A 17,932-nucleotide genomic window follows, 5' to 3' on the forward strand; every position below is an offset into this window, starting at 1 on the left:
TGTTATCACGATATTAACAAACTTAAATTCAATCGAAACGCCAAATTTTTCAGCCTTTCTTCGGAAGAATGGTTGGCACTAAAAAGTCTAAAAGAACGCAAAGACACAGTTATCAAAGCGGCCGAAAAGGAGGCGCAGTCGTTGTTAGGGAGGCCGAACTCTACGAAGAAGAGGCTTTGCGGTAACTTTCTGACACCTCTTGTTATGAAAAAGTTGACAAAGGTCTCACTTTCATCAACTAAAACATCGTCAAAAACACGATAAACGACCAATTTTCGGTCAGTACAACGGCTCAAAACCTGAACTCTACGGTCGCTTCATTAACGACTGCATCGGAGCTACCTCCTCTACCAGAGAGGAACTCACTCAATTTATAAGCGCTGTCAATGTCTCTCCTCCGACTCTGAATTATACCTGGGAAATTTCCGACACTTCTTCGGTTTTTCTGGACATCAAAATTTTAATTGAAGGCAACGGTCTATGCACTACTACAAACCTACAAATTCACATAGTTACTTGTTGTATTCATCTTCGCATCCATTACATATCTAGAACTCTATACTTTTTTTACAGTTTCTCAGTCTTCGTCGTTTACGTAGTTTAGGTTACGTAAAAAAGATTCAGAAACTGGCACTGTCTTTTCGCAACCTCCATAATTTCATTTAAACGCGTAAAAAACAAATAGGCAGCTTTTTGGTCAAAAGTTGATTTCAAACCAATGACTAACCTGGAACTGTCAAATGCACTCGCTCACGGTGCAAAACTTTTCCATTCATTCATAACGTTGAGAAAAGGTTGGGACCCAAGAGATCCATCAAGGTCACTGATCACTTCACGAGCACCTCTGCCGATGTCATCTATTGCATAACTTGCACTTATTTAAAAAAGTTATACATTGGTGAAACAGGAAGACTTTTAGATGACCAATTCCGAGAACACCTTCGCGACGCAGAAAGATATGACATGGACGCATCCAAATCAGTCGCTAGACTCTAAATCTCCCTTATCATTCTAAGCAGCATATGACAATTCGCAGCCTTTCCCTACATCTAGGTTGTTCAGAAAGTCGCAAATCTCTAAACCAAAAACTTTATCTTTCAAATCAGCACTCCTAATGCCTCTGGTATCAACGAGCGCTTTTCATTCAACTAATTGATTTTTGTTTTCCCGTCACCATATTTACACCAATAGCGTTACCCCCTTTTTTGCATAATAACACACATACAACCCACAATTCCTCCATTCGCTCTGACGAAGAGCTTACGCTCGAAACGCCAGCTTTGAAATTCTTTACTTTGACCAATTCACGTTATCAACTTAGTCGATATTACCCTGTTATACTCTCCTACCGACGTAGCACCACAGTATCTTTAGAAACTTACCCCCTTTACTCAGTTGAGATAGCTTGTTCTGGCTATTCAAATAAGTAACACGGATGATAACACTTACTAAATTGCGCTTAAGAATAGCCAGCATATAACAGTCGTAATTGCTTTCCAGTATTATGGAGACATAATGCTACAAACTTCTCCTCTAAAACCAATGATATAACTGCAATCAGAATATATATATCTTATTAGACATTTTGGTGTGTAGTATCGCTGAGTATTTTTACGAGTTGTACCGTATTTTGACGAGCACCTTTAGGCTTATCAAAATACAAACAACGAGTAGAAAAACTAAGCAATATTTCACACTAAAAGGTCTAATAAGTTATTTATTATCCAACCCCTCTTTTGGTGCCAAGTGTCATTTCTTGGAAGGCGGGAAATGCTATGAGGATAAAGAAGCGTAGCGGGCGCAGCCGACCGGTTAAACAGGTGTTTTACAGTACAAAATAACTAACTGTACAATATCGCAGGATAATTGCGCTCTATGGTTATACGTTTTATATTTTCCCGGTTAATTGTTGTCTTACGGAACGAACAGCTTTCTTATTTCTTGGCTCATAGGCGAGTTTTCTTTTCCTGCATTTTGATCAGGAATATGGGCATCTCTCAAATAAGTGGGACTTGTAGCTGTCACAAGGTTTAAAATGAGGCCATAATTACCACTCTCTTTAAAAATTTATCTCTAAAATTGGCATTCCACCTTTTGTAGGCCAGCCCCATTGCAAAAATCAGCTAAGTGCATCAAAATCCTACAAATATGCAATGATAGTGATTCAGTCGATGAAAGCAAAGTGTATCATCTTTCTTAGCGTTGAGAGGCGAAGTTCACGGTGACATAGCTGTGAAATCATACCTCACACTCATCAATGTTGTTTTAACACCGCAGGAAACTTTAAACTTTCATCGTTGAGTTCTGTTGACGACGTCTGTGTTGGTGGAAACGCTTCTTTCAAGATCGATTTAACCGGTGATTTATATAACCTTAGATACTACTGGGGACAACAACACTCATACTTGCCGAAAAATGAACATTTTGAGGAGAAGGCGGATGGAAAAATTCTGAATATAATCAACGCTTCAGCTATACATGCTGGAATATATACTTATTATGTCAAAAATTATAACTGGTCTATGGTTCAGTCCATTTCGTTTGAGTTGAAAGTTCGTGGTAAGATCATTGCTACTTGCAAACATAATATAGTCTCTTAGGAAACATCATACAGACCTTTGCGACAGTTTTATTCTTTTCCATTCTGTACATGGAATCCTCTCTTCTTCCTTCCTTCCTTTCATCCATCCATTTATTTATTTCTCCATCTGAATGTCTAATCCATCTGCAATCGGTATGTCCATCCATCCGTTTGCCCATCCATCCACCCACCCCTCCCATCCTTTTTTTTCGCCTCCCTTCTTAATTTTTCCTCATTTCCTAACTTTGTTTCCTTTTCCTGCTCTATATTTTATTTCATTAGAAGGAATAAAGCTAGGCATCTCATTAACATCATAATTCATATGCTAATATTTGTTACACCTCAGATCAGCGTTGGTAATGTGTTTCATTGATAAGAATGTATCATAAATCGTGTTTATGGTAAGCAGAAATGGCAAGTTTTCTGGCTTCCGAATCAATTTTGCAGATCTCTACCTAAACACTTTGGTCAAAAGTCCGGTTATCGTACAGGTTGGTGATAACACTATCTTGAAAGTAGAGAAATCAGATTTGGGCACCTTAGATTGGAAGCACAATGGAAACCTATTGTCTGGTGGCGAACCTCACCTCACCTTTTTGACTCCCAGAAAAACCGAGTTGGAAATTTCTGATGCAGGCCCGGAGCAGGCAGGAGTTTATGAGGTTTTCCTCAAAGAGGGCGGATGTGTGAAACGTAAAGAAATTCGAGTCCAGACAGGTCTGTATTGTTTGGTCATTTTTTTCAAGCTCCCGGAAGTTGTGAAGTTGAAAGTACAAACCTAAAATTAGTAACCGCTGTGGTAATGAGAGTTATTCCCGTGAAATGACATGATTTGAATATTTTTTCCGTTATGCTGCATTCTATTAACCTTAAGTTTTTCCCAAGTATTTGCCTTTTTTAAATTTAACTTTGTCTCGTGGTTTATCCGGCAGTTCACTTTATGCGTTGCATGGTCTGACACTGGTGGACTCTAAAACATTATGGTCGTACGGGCTCTACAAAGTGTCAGAGTAAGACATGATTTCGGGGAAGCTATGGTTGTAATTTTCTTTGAAACACCAAAAGTGTACACTGAAAAATCAATGATTGGTCCTGATTCCGTTGCAGACTGACAACAGCTAAGAATAATGCAGGCCCTAGTGCCCTTTTTGTGTGTTAATTCCTTACCCTATCACCAAATTTTGCTCCGAAAAGGGCCCTTTCTCTGGTATGAGAAAATTCAAAGACGAAAAAAGATTATTCCTTTCAGGAATAAAGAAAGTATTCCACGACTTGAAAGACTCTTCTCTAGAACCAGAATGATATTTACGTAGACTATAAGAGTACAAAGCATCTCTGTAAACTTTTAACTAAGTCACGTGATTTCTTTTATTTTAATTTTGATGGTTTAACTGATCAGTGTAAACCAAAATATAACGATACGTATATGTATTCTTGAGATATGGTTGAGTCAATCTTAAAACAATGTTTAAATATCTTATTGGGATTGATTGACTTAACCATCAGACACTGTTGGGCAGCCATTCTGAGTTCGACGAATATCCATAGAAATCAATAAACTATCGGTTTTTGTTGGTGTTTGTTGGATTCGGAGTGACTGCTTAGAAGTGTCTGAGACATATATTGCTTTAATATTTAAAAGAAGTTGTATATAAATTTTTATATTTTTAGATACATTTATATATATTATTTATTAATATTATTTATGTCATATTAATTTTGTTTTAACACGACCCCACAAGCCTCTGGCTTTAGGTATTTACTGTGTTTAAATAAAGTTTTATTATTATGATTATATACTTATAAGTTTATTTCTCTAATAGAAGGGGAACGCTATAAAGTTTGGTCACACGACCCAAATGTTGATGTTTGTGCTGGTCAAATGCCTAAACTCAGAGTAAATATTTCTGGACATGAAGATGATGTCAACGTACGCTGGCGTTACAAAAAGGAATACGTCAAGAACGGAGGGCATTATGGTATAGGATATGGAGGAATATATCTTGTTGTATACGACGCCTTGCCTGTTCATTCAGGATGGTACCATGCAACTGTTTATCGAAAGAATGATGGTCGTAAACTTGGCGCAACACAGTTCCTTTTGACAGTGCGAGGTAAGATTACTTTTATACAAACTGTTCCGTGCCCTTTCAAAGAACAAAGTAATTGTAAAGATATCAGTGGTCTTTCTTCGATCCTCCCTCCCAAATCTTTTAACTTCTCTATTTTTGTTATCAAATAGCACAATTTCAATTCTATCAATACCATGAAACGAAAAGTACTCTTCTATCTCTATCTTACAGAAGTCCACTTAAAACGTCTTGTCCCGGATACCGTAAGGATAATGCGTGCAACTTCAACCATCTTGAAAGTTGAAAAATCACAGTTGGGCTTTTTATCATGGACGCATAATGGAAAGGATGTGTACGGCAAGGAACCTGGTTTAAATTTTTTAAATCCAAGTAAAACCCAACTACTAATTTCTAATGCCCGAGCGGAGCATGGGGGTAAATACGAGGTTACTCTCAGAGAAGGCGAATGCAAGTTGCAGAAAGAAATTAATCTGGATATAATAGGTTTGTGAGTTAGTAAGCTCAGTTGAGATCGGGTAATTTAGTATTATCAACTGAGTTGATATCGTAAATTGGCCGCCGAAAAGAGTTTTAAAGCCGATTTTTGGAGCGTTAGCCCTTTGTCAGAGCGGGTAGAGGAATAAACGAACTGTGTGTGTTTATATGCAGGAATGAAGCTACGCTAATTGTAGTTCGAACGCGGCGAAGGAAGATAAGTTTAATTCAGTTCTCAGTGAGGGCTTAAATTTTGTTCTCTTTTCCAAAAAGCCTAACAAAATTTCAGTTAAGCAAGGCGTTGAAAAGTTCCGCGGCGAAGGAAGATCAGTTCTTAGTAAGGGCTTAAATTTTGTTCCCATTTCCGAAAAACCCGACCAATTTTCATTAAAGCAAGATGTTGAAAATATCCTTCGCCGCGTTCAGTTAAATGTCTTTTTTACGATAAGGAAGACGATTTTAACACCTCGAACAAAGATACTTTTCAAAACACTTCAGTCGAAATGGACTCCCCCAGAGGGTCAATTCGCATCTTAAGATTTTTTAATCAAAAAAATGTTATCACGATATTAACAAACTTAAATTCAATCGAAACGCCAAATTTTTCAGCCTTTCTTCGGAAGAATGGTTGGCACTAAAAAGTCTAAAAGAACGCAAAGACACAGTTATCAAAGCGGCCGAAAAGGAGGCGCAGTCGTTGTTAGGGAGGCCGAACTCTACGAAGAAGAGGCTTTGCGGTAACTTTCTGACACCTCTTGTTATGAAAAAGTTGACAAAGGTCTCACTTTCATCAACTAAAACATCGTCAAAAACACGATAAACGACCAATTTTCGGTCAGTACAACGGCTCAAAACCTGAACTCTACGGTCGCTTCATTAACGACTGCATCGGAGCTACCTCCTCTACCAGAGAGGAACTCACTCAATTTATAAGCGCTGCCAATTTCTCTCCTCCGACTCTGAATTATACCTGGGAAATTTCCGACACTTCTTCGGTTTTTCTGGACATCAAAATTTTAATTGAAGGCAACGGTCTATGCACTACTACAAACCTACAAATTCACATAGTTACTTGTCGGTTGTATTCATCTTCGCATCCATTACATATCTAGAACTCTATACTTTTTTTACAGTTTCTCAGTCTTCGTCGTTTACGTAGTTTAGGTTACGTAAAAAAGATTCAGAAACTGGCACTGTCTTTTCGCAACCTCCATAATTTCATTTAAACGCGTAAAAAACAAATAGGCAGCTTTTTGGTCAAAAGTTGATTTCAAACCAATGACTAACCTGGAACTGTCAAATGCACTCGCTCACGGTGCAAAACTTTTCCATTCATTCATAACGTTTAGAAAAGGTTGGGACCCAAGAGATCCATCAAGGTCACTGATCACTTCACGAGCACCTCTGCCGATGTCATCTATTGCATAACTTGCACTTATTTAAAAAAGTTATACATTGGTGAAACAGGAAGACTTTTAGATGACCAATTCCGAGAACACCTTCGCGACGCAGAAAGATATGACATGGACGCATCCAAATCAGTCGCTAGACTCTAAATCTCCCTTATCATTCTAAGCAGCATATGACAATTCGCAGCCTTTCCCTACATCTAGGTTGTTCAGAAAGTCGCAAATCTCTAAACCAAAAACTTTATCTTTCAAATCAGCACTCCTAATGCCTCTGGTATCAACGAGCGCTTTTCATTCAACTAATTGATTTTTGTTTTCCCGTCACCATATTTACACCAATAGCGTTACCCCCTTTTTTGCATAATAACACACATACAACCCACAATTCCTCCATTCGCTCTGACGAAGAGCTTACGCTCGAAACGCCAGCTTTGAAATTCTTTACTTTGACCAATTCACGTTATCAACTTAGTCGATATTACCCTGTTATACTCTCCTACCGACGTAGCACCACAGTATCTTTAGAAACTTACCCCCTTTACTCAGTTGAGATAGCTTGTTCTGGCTATTCAAATAAGTAACACGGATGATAACACTTACTAAATTGCGCTTAAGAATAGCCAGCATATAACAGTCGTAATTGCTTTCCAGTATTATGGAGACATAATGCTACAAACTTCTCCTCTAAAACCAATGATATAACTGCAATCAGAATATATATATCTTATTAGACATTTTGGTGTGTAGTATCGCTGAGTATTTTTACGAGTTGTACCGTATTTTGACGAGCACCTTTAGGCTTATCAAAATACAAACAACGAGTAGAAAAACTAAGCAATATTTCACACTAAAAGGTCTAATAAGTTATTTATTATCCAACCCCTCTTTTGGTGCCAAGTGTCATTTCTTGGAAGGCGGGAAATGCTATGAGGATAAAGAAGCGTAGCGGGCGCAGCCGACCGGTTAAACAGGTGTTTTACAGTACAAAATAACTAACTGTACAATATCGCAGGATAATTGCGCTCTATGGTTATACGTTTTATATTTTCCCGGTTAATTGTTGTCTTACGGAACGAACAGCTTTCTTATTTCTTGGCTCATAGGCGAGTTTTCTTTTTCTGCATTTTGATCAGGAATATGGGCATCTCTCAAATAAGTGGGACTTGTAGCTGTCACAAGGTTTAAAATGAGGCCATAATTACCACTCTCTTTAAAAATTTATCTCTAAAATTGGCACTCCACCTTTTGTAGGCCAGCCCCATTGCAAAAATCAGCTAGGTGCATCGAAATCCTACAAATATGCAATGATAGTGATTCAGTCGATGAAAGCAAAGTGTGTCATCTTTCTCAGCGTTGAAAGGCGAAGTTCACGGTGACATAGCTGTGAAATCATACCTCACACTCATCAATGTTGTTTTAACACCGCAGGAAACTTTAAACTTTCATCGTTGAGTTCTGTTGACGACGTCTGTGTTGGTGGAAACGCTTCTTTCAAGATCGATTTAACCGGCGATTTATATAACCTTAGATACTACTGGGGACAACAACACTCATACTTGCCGAAAAATGAACATTTTGAGGAGAAGGCGGATGGAAAAATTCTGAATATAATCAACGCTTCAGCTATACATGCTGGAGTATATACTTTTTATGTTAAAACTAAAGAGTGGTATTTGGTTCAGTCCATTTCGTTTGAGTTGAAAGTTCGTGGTAAGATCATTGCTACTTGCAAACATAATATAGTCTCTTAGGAAACATCATACAGACCTTTACGACAGTTTTATTCTTTTCAATTCTGTACATGGAATCCTCTCTTCTTCCTTCCTTCCTTTCATCCATCCATTTATTTATTTCTCCATCTGAATGTCTAATCCATCTGCAATCGGTATGTCCATCCATCCGTTTGCCCATCCATCCACCCACCCCTCCCATCCTTTTTTTTCGCCTCCCTTCTTAATTTTTCCTCATTTCCTAACTTTGTTTCCTTTTCCTGCTCTATATTTTATTTCATTAGAAGGAATAAAGCTAGGCATCTCATTAACATCATAATTCATATGCTAATATTTGTTACACCTCAGATCAGCGTTGGTAATGTGTTTCATTGATAAGAACGTATCATAAATCGTGTTTATGGTAAGCAGAAATGGCAAGTTTTCTGGCTTCCGAATCAATTTTGCAGATCTCTACCTAAACACTTTGGTCAAAAGTCCGGTTATCGTACAGGTTGGTGATAACACTATCTTGAAAGTAGAGAAATCAGATTTGGGTACCTTAGATTGGAAGCACAATGGAAACCTATTGTCTGGTGGCGAACCTCACCTCACCTTTTTGACTCCCAGAAAAACCGAGTTGGAAATTTCTGATGCAGGCCCGGAGCAGGCAGGAGTTTATGAGGTTTTCCTCAAAGAGGGCGGATGTGTGAAACGTAAAGAAATTCGAGTCCAGACAGGTCTGTATTGTTTGGTCATTTTTTTCAAGCTCCCGGAAGTTGTGAAGTTGAAAGTACAAACCTAAAATTAGTAACCGCTGTGGTAATGAGAGTTATTCCCGTGAAATGACATGATTTGAATATTTTTTCCGTTATGCTGCATTCTATTAACCTTAAGTTTTTCCCAAGTATTTGCCTTTTTTAATTTAAACTTTATCTCGTGGTTTATCCGGCAGTTCACTTTATGCGTTGCATGGTCTGACACTGGTGGACTCTAAAACATTATGGTCGTACGGGCTCTACAAAGTGTCAGAGTAAGACATGATTTCGGGGAAGCTATGGTTGTAATTTTCTTTGAAACACCAAAAGTGTACACTGAAAAATCAATGATTGGTCCTGATTCCGTTGCAGACTGACAACAGCTAAGAATAATGCAGGCCCTAGTGCCCTTTTTGTGTGTTAATTCCTTACCCTATCACCAAATTTTGCTTCGAAAAGGGCCCTTTCTCTGGTATGAGAAAATTCAAAGACGAAAAAAGATTATTCCTTTCAGGAATAAAGAAAGTATTCCACGACTTGAAAGACTCTTCTCTAGAACCAGAATGATATTTACGTAGACTATAAGAGTACAAAGCATCTCTGTAAACTTTTAACTAAGTCACGTGATTTCTTTTATTTTAATTTTGATGGTTTAACTGATCAGTGTAAACCAAAATATAACGATACGTATATGTATTCTTGAGATATGGTTGAGTCAATCTTAAAACAATGTTTAAATATCTTATTGGGATTGATTGACTTAACCATCAGACACTGTTGGGCAGCCATTCTGAGTTCGACGAATATCCATAGAAATCAATAAACTATCGGTTTTTGTTGGTGTTTGTTGGATTCGGAGTGACTGCTTAGAAGTGTCTGAGACATATATTGCTTTAATATTTAAAAGAAGTTTTATAAAAATTTATATATATTATTTATTAATATTATTTATGTCATATTAATTTTGTTTTAACACGACCCCACAAGCCTCTGGCTTTAGGTATTTACTGTGTTTAAATAAAGTTTTATTATTATGATTATATACTTATAAGTTTATTTCTCTAATAGAAGGGGAACGCTATAAAGTTTGGTCACACGACCCAAATGTTGATGTTTGTGCTGGTCAAATGCCTAAACTCAGAGTAAATATTTCTGGACATGAAGATGATGTCAACATACGCTGGCGTTACAAAAAGGAATACGTCAAGAACGGAGGGCATTATGGTATAGGATATGGAGGAATATATCTTGTTGTATACGACGCCTTGCCTGTTCATTCAGGATGGTACTATGCAACTGTTTATCGAAAGAATGATGGTCGTAAACTTGGCGCAACACACTTCCTTTTGACAGTGCGAGGTAAGATTACTTTTATACAAACTGTTCCGTGCCCTTTCAAAGAACAAAGTAATTGTAAAGATATCAGTGGTCTTTCTTCGATCCTCCCTCCCAAATCTTTTAACTTCTCTATTTTTGTTATCAAATGGCACAATTTCAATTCTATCAATACCATGAAACGAAAAGTACTCTTCTATCTCTATCTTACAGAATTCCACTTAAAACGTCTTGTCCCGGATACCGTAAGGATAATGCGTACAACTTCAACCATCTTGAAAGTTGAGAAATCACAGTTGGGCTTTTTATCATGGACGCATGATGGAAAGGATGTGTACGGCAAGGAACCTGGTTTAAGTTTTTTAAATCCAAGTAAAACCCAACTACAAATTTCTAATGCCCGAGCGGAGCATGGGGGTAAATACGAGGTTACACTCAGAGAAGGCGAATGCAAGTTGCAGAAAGAAATTAATCTGGATATAATAGGTTTGTGAGTTAGTAAACTCAGTTGAGATCGGGTAATTTAGTATTATCAACTGAGTTGACATCGTAAATTGGCCACCGAAAAGAGTTTTAAAGCCGATTTTTGGAGCGTTAGCCCTTTGTCAGAGCGGGTAGAGGAATAAACAAACTATGTGTGTTTATATGCAGAAATGGAGCTACGCTAATTGTAGTTCGAACGCGGCGAAGGAAGATAAGTTTAATTCAGTTCTCAGTGAGGGCTAAAATTTTGTTCGCTTTTCCAAAAAGCCTAACAAAATTTCAGTTAAGCAAGGCGTTGAAAAGTTCCGCGGCGAAGGAAGATCAGTTCTTAGTAAGGGCTTAAATTTTGTTCCCATTTCCGAAAAACCCGACCAATTTTCATTAAAGCAAGATGTTGAAAATATCCTTCGCCGCGTTCAGTTAAATGCCTTTTTTACGATAAGGAAGATGACTTTAACACCTCGAACAAAGATGCTTTTCAAAACACTTCAGTCGAAATGGACTCCCCCAGAGGGTCAATTCGCATCTTAAGATTTTTTAATCAAAAAAATGTTATCACGATATTAACAAACTTAAATTCAATCGAAACGCCAAATTTTTCAGCCTTTCTTCGGAAGAATGGTTGGCACTAAAAAGTCTAAAAGAACGCAAAGACACAGTTATCAAAGCGGCCGAAAAGGAGGCGCAGTCGTTGTTAGGGAGGCCGAACTCTACGAAGAAGAGGCTTTGCGGTAACTTTCTGACACCTCTTGTTATGATAAAGTTGACAAGGGTCTCACTTTCATCAACTAAAACATCGTCAAAAACACGATAAACGACCAATTTTCGGTCAGTACAACGGCTCAAAACCTGAACTCTACGGTCGCTTCATTAACGAATGCATCGGAGCTACCTCCTCTACCAGAGAGGAACTCACTCAATTTATAAGCGCTGTCAATTTCTCTCCTCCGGCTCTGAATTATACCTGGGAAATTTCCGACACTTCTTCGGTTTTTCTGGACATCAAAATTTTAATTGAAGGCAACGGTCTATGCACTACTACAAACCTACAAATTCACATAGTTACTTGTCGGTTGTATTCATCTTCGCATCCATTACATATCTAGAACTCTATACTTTTTTTACAGTTTCTCAGTCTTCGTCGTTTACGTAGTTTAGGTTACGTAAAAAAGATTCAGAAACTGGCACTGTCTTTTCGCAACCTCCATAATTTCATTTAAACGCGTAAAAAACAAATAGGCAGCTTTTTGGTCAAAAGTTGATTTCAAACCAATGACTAACCTGGAACTGTCAAATGCACTCGATCACGGTGCAAAACTTTTCCATTCATTCATAACGTTTAGAAAAGGTTGGGACCCAAGAGATCCATCAAGGTCACTGATCACTTCACGAGCACCTCTGCCGATGTCATCTATTGCATAACTTGCACTTATATAAAAAAGTTATACATTGGTGAAACAGGAAGACTTTTAGATGACCAATTCCGAGAACACCTTCGCGACGCAGAAAGATATGACATGGACGCATCCAAATCAGTCGCTAGACTCTAAATCTCCCCTATCATTCTAAGCAGCATGTGACAATTCGCAGCCTTTCCCTACATCTAGGTAGTTCAGAAAGTCGCAAATCTCTAAACCAAAAACTTTATCTTTCAAATCAGCACTCCTAATGCCTCCGGTATCAACGAGCGCTTTTCATTCAACTAATTGATTTTTGTTTTCCCGTCACCATATTTACACCAATAGCGTTACCCCCTTTTTTGCATAATAACACACATACAACCCACAATTCCTCCATTCGCTCTGACGAAGAGCTTACGCTCGAAACGCCAGCTTTGAAATTCTTTACTTTGACCAATTCACGTTATCAACTTAGTCGATATTACCCTGTTATACTCTCCTACCGACGTAGCACCACAGTATCTTTAGAAACTTACCCCCTTTACTCAGTTGAGATAGCTTGTTCTGGCTATTCAAATAAGTAACACGGATGATAACACTTACTAAATTGCGCTTAAGAATAGCCAGCATATAACAGTCGTAATTGCTTTCCAGTATTATGGAGACATAATGCTACAAACTTCTCCTCTAAAACCAATGATATAACTGCAATCAGAATATATATATCTTATTAGACATTTTGGTGTGTAGTATCGCTGAGTATTTTTACGAGTTGTACCGTATTTTGACGAGCACCTTTAGGCTTATCAAAATACAAACAACGAGTAAAATAACTAAGCAATATTTCACACTAAAAGGTCTAATAAGTTATTTATTATCCAACCCCTCTTTTGGTGCCAAGTGTCATTTCTTGGAAGGCGGGAAATGCTATGAGGATAAAGAAGCGTAGCGGGCGCAGCCGACCGGTTAAACAGGTGTTTTACAGTACAAAATAACTAACTGTACAATATCGCAGGATAATTGCGCTCTATGGTTATACGTTTGATATTTTCCCGGTTAATTGTTGTCTTACGGAACGAACAGCTTTCTTATTTCTTGGCTCATAGGCGAGTTTTCTTTTTCTGCATTTTGATCAGGAATATGGGCATCTCTCAAATAAGTGGGACTTGTAGCTGTCACAAGGTTTAAAATGAGGCCATAATTACCACTCTCTTTAAAAATTTATCTCTAAAATTGGCACTCCACCTTTTGTAGGCCAGCCCCATTGCAAAAATCAGCTAGGTGCATCGAAATCCTACAAATATGCAATGATAGTGATTCAGTCGATGAAAGCAAAGTGTGTCATCTTTCTCAGCGTTGAAAGGCGAAGTTCACGGTGACATAGCTGTGAAATCATACCTCACACTCATCAATGTTGTTTTAACACCGCAGGAAACTTTAAACTTTCATCGTTGAGTTCTGTTGACAACGTCTGTGTTGGTGGAAACGCTTCTTTCAAGATCGATTTAACCGGCGATTTATATAACCTTAGATACTACTGGGGACAACAACACTCATACTTGCCGAAAAATGAACATTTTGAGGAGAAGGCGGATGGAAAAATTCTGAATATAATCAACGCTTCAGCTATACATGCTGGAGTATATACTTTTTATGTTAAAACTAAAGAGTGGTATTTGGTTCAGTCCATTTCGTTTGAGTTGAAAGTTCGTGGTAAGATCATTGCTACTTGCAAACATAATATAGTCTCTTAGGAAACATCATACAGACCTTTGCGACAGTTTTATTCTTTTCCATTCTGTACATGGAATCCTCTCTTCTTCCTTCCTTCCTTTCATCCATCCATTTATTTATTTCTCCATCTGAATGTCTAATCCATCTGCAATCGGTATGTCCATCCATCCGTTTGCCCATCCATCCACCCACCCCTCCCATCCTTTTTTTCGCCTCCCTTCTTAATTTTTCCTCATTTCCTAACTTTGTTTCCTTTTCCTGCTCTATATTTTATTTCATTAGAAGGAATAAAGCTAGGCATCTCATTAACATCATAATTCATATGCTAATATTTGTTACACCTCAGATCAGCGTTGGTAATGTGTTTCATTGATAAGAACGTATCATAAATCGTGTTTATGGTAAGCAGAAATGGCAAGTTTTCTGGCTTCCGAATCAATTTTGCAGATCCCTACCTAAACACTTTGGTCAAAAGTCCGGTTATCGTACAGGTTGGTGATAACACTATCTTGAAAGTAGAGAAATCAGATTTGGGCACCTTAGATTGGAAGCACAATGGAAACCTATTGTCTGGTGGCGAACCTCACCTCACCTTTTTGACTCCCAGAAAAACCGAGTTGGAAATTTCTGATGCAGGCCCGGAGCAGGCAGGAGTTTATGAGGTTTTCCTCAAAGAGGGCGGATGTGTGAAACGTAAAGAAATTCGAGTCCAAACAGGTCTGTATTGTTTGGTCATTTTTTTCAAGCTCCCGGAAGTTGTGATAGGTCAAAATGAAGTAAATATAAAGTTTAGAATAGCCAGCGACTGTTTTTTCTTATGCTGATTAATCATTCATACCACAGGGGAAATCAAAATTTGGTCGATGAACTCTCATTTAGACATCTGTGTTGGTGAAAAAGCTTCCTTTGCAGTAGAAGTTAACAGCAATTTTCATGGCTATGATTTCCACGTTATTTGGAGTCATAACATGGTTCCTGAAGTACACGAAAACGAGCATTTTTCTCTGCGGATGAATAATACGGCGCTGTATGTCCACAATGCTTTACCTTCTCACTCTGGAAACTACACCGCCTTTGCAGTTTTAATGCAGAATGGGTCACCTGTCGACTCTGTATACTCCTTTACTTCTGTTGTTTTAAGAGTTAGTGGTAAGAAAATTTACTTATGAATTGAAAACGTCCTTACCCTTTCCCGTACACAAATATTTACCCATCTGTCCTCTTCCTTCATTTCTTTCTCCTCTTCTCCGTATTATTTTCTCTCTCATCTTAGTTATTCCCCTCTATCTCATTTATTTTTATCTTCTTTCTACTTTCTATCTTCTTTTTTTTGTTCAAATGTTTAAGTTTACTAAATTATGTTTGTATGACCTTAACGGATGCAAATGATTGTCACTCGATTTTCGAGATAATTTAATCATTTGGATTTAGTTTGCCATAGATGGTTTATTGTGGCGCGTTTTATTGTCAAAATAATCCAACAATCATACTTTTAAAAGGACAGACAATTTAATCATCCCAATTCTACTATTCTGCAGATGTATTCCTGAATACCTCGGTTGAGAGTCCTATTAAAATAAAGGCTGAGGATTCTGCTATGTTGAAAGTTGAGAAATCAGACCTGGGCGCCTTATTTTGGACGCATGGTGAAGAATTGGTGAACGATAAGGACCCTCACTACACCTTTTTAAACGCTGATAAAACCGAGCTGGAAATAGTAAAAGCAAGCCCGGAGCAAGCGGGAATCTACGAAATTTTACTCAAAGAGGGCAGATGCGAGATAAGAAAAATCATTGAAGTGCAGCTATATGGAGAAGGTTTGTCCCTTGCTGTTTCAGAGGATTCAGAGGATTCAGAGTTTTGGGCGATCACGAACACTTTTCTGGTTTACATCGAAATCTTCCTAGGATTTTTCTCCCGCGAGTGGTACATTATACCTGTTGCTGGAGTGGGATTGGTTCTTTTAATCTTTGTGTTGGTCAAAAACTTTGGTAGGCTGAGAAAGAAGGAAAAAAGGTAAACAAAAAAGCATATTATCACAGTACTAAATACTATCTCGGATTACAATTGAAGGGAAGACAAAGAAACAAAAATTAGGTTATATCTGAAGCCCATATGTAAGAAAGAAATACATGTAAAGGACATTTAACCTTTTCGCAAACATATCTGGTTAAAAACCACCTTCATTTCTAGATGGATTTTTAATGATAATTTGTATCGCCTGGCTATTTTGAGTGTAAATCTCCAGTTTTAAATTTAATCTTAGCCTTGGGAACATGTAATATAATTTTTATCATGACACAGCTTATGGAACAATTTTCAATTAAATGTTACCGCTGACTTTATCGATTTTGCCTCACCTGACTTCAGGAACGTACATCGGATGAACCTGTTACACAAGGAGTCAGTATCTAAACTCTAAGCTGCTATGAAATACTTTCTTCCTTTTTCTAGTTACATATTTTTGTGGTGAAGTTGCATTGAATTTGTTTGTTACATCTTTTTTTGCCACATTTTAAATGACAGACATCAGGAAGTTGAAGAAGGACCACCCAGGAAGCATCTTGTATTGCAGAAACCAATTGACTCAATTCAAAATGACCTCATCTACACATCCGCTAACCAAGCATATCCATCTTACGCGGACGACTTATCCATCAGCAATACGTACGCGAACATGAACAGTCGTATCCCGTCGTCCGCTTTGAGTCCGTACGGGCACGGACCCCATTACAGTGGTATTATACCAGCTCACGATTCGCTTACCGGGCCAACCGTCCCACCTCCAACCGAAGAATATTTAGAGACCGAGACGTCCACCGAAGGGAGCGACTACTATAGTGCCTATAGTACCCTATAGGTTTTGGTTTGTTTGCTTCCTTATGTAATCGTTTTGGTTTTTAAAAAGTACAATTAAAAAGTTCAATTATTCAGTGAGTGTCATGGAAGAGTCATGGTATTCGCGAAAATCATACACAACCACAAAGCAATGCATCGGAAAAGATGGCAAAGACTTTTCATCATCATTATCACGCGAGAATTGCAGCGACAGGGTAGTAAAAGTATAAACTGGATCTGAATTGGAAAAAGTTTGTGAGCTTTTCGCATGTCAGAGAACATTGTAAGGTGACCTATACGTGTAAAAGATCGCTTCCTATGCACTTTTCCCAAACATTTTGATTGGACTAATTTAATCCTTGAGATCAACATGTATTGCTTAGTGTGTCTTGGCTTTTTATTTTTCCCTTGGGGTTTAAAAGAATCATGATAAAATTGAGAGCGAAAGAGACATTACACTGCACCAATGGTTGCGAAGACGATTAGTGGTAATGGTCTCTTAAAGTTTCCTTTTGTCGCAAAGATAGCCTTGGTAAACTGTAAAAAGTCAATGATAACTGATAAGCATCGCTGCAAAAAATACACCCAATTGCCATCGAGTTCTCTGTAACTCAGCCCTATAAGACATCCTCTCTTAACCGTACTGAAAGATACGTTGAAAAGACTCAGCCGAACTTATAAGTTACAACAAAACAGATCTAAGGATTCTACAGAGTCCAAGGATTCCAAGTTGATTGGAATCGTTGACAGTAAATACCTGTAGTCTTCAATGGAGATTTTACGGGCGAGTGGTACATTGCGGTGAAAGACGCAAAGAAAAAAACGCGCTGTTGCGCATGTTGTGTTGGATGATCCTCATTACACCATAGAAAATCAAGTCACTATACAGCTCCTCTTCCAAAGTACCAAACTTACTCAGTCATTGACTTGCTAGTATAACCTGTCACTTCGAGTCATCCCAGGTCCTTTCGTTTAGACTTTCCCAGTCCACCAGTATCAACGCTGACTTTAGGATTCTTACGCCCTAACTGTGGATCGCGATTCTAATTATCATGATGACTTCAAAGAACTCGTTTAGGTTTCGATGAATTGATATGTAATAAATTAATATTTTCAAC

The 17,932-nt window shown here is 38.1% G+C and overlaps 1 protein-coding gene across 1 annotated transcript; it reads left to right on the top strand.

Annotated features, from left to right (window-relative positions):
* The first annotated feature begins 2,892 nt into the window (after positions 1-2,892).
* On the top strand, positions 2,893-16,909 carry LOC149050059 (hemicentin-1-like). The gene is made up of 12 exons (XM_089192076.1): positions 2,893-3,298; positions 4,405-4,695; positions 4,885-5,157; positions 7,986-8,267; positions 8,737-9,006; positions 10,093-10,383; positions 10,573-10,845; positions 13,674-13,955; positions 14,424-14,693; positions 14,820-15,125; positions 15,515-15,992; positions 16,503-16,909. The coding sequence occupies exons 1-12, from the start codon at positions 2,980-2,982 to the stop codon at positions 16,834-16,836; spliced, it is 3,669 nt and encodes a 1,222-aa protein (XP_089048202.1). The 5' UTR covers positions 2,893-2,979; the 3' UTR covers positions 16,837-16,909.
* Positions 16,910-17,932: the final 1,023 nt, after the last annotated feature.

Source organism: Pocillopora damicornis, chromosome 2 (assembly GCF_964200805.1).
Source record: "Pocillopora damicornis chromosome 2, jaPocDami1.2, whole genome shotgun sequence".
NCBI classification, from domain to species: domain Eukaryota; kingdom Metazoa; phylum Cnidaria; class Anthozoa; order Scleractinia; family Pocilloporidae; genus Pocillopora; species Pocillopora damicornis.

Excerpts from the sequence above, each read along its gene's own strand:
- LOC149050059 (XM_089192076.1), top strand. The coding sequence starts at position 2,980 with ATGGTAAGCAGAAATGGCAAGTTTTCTGGCTTCCGAATCAATTTTGCA. Across the intron at positions 4,696-4,884 it reads GTTCCTTTTGACAGTGCGAG|AAGTCCACTTAAAACGTCTT; the intron begins GTAAGATTACTT and ends TCTATCTTACAG. Across the intron at positions 5,158-7,985 it reads AATTAATCTGGATATAATAG|GAAACTTTAAACTTTCATCG; the intron begins GTTTGTGAGTTA and ends TTAACACCGCAG.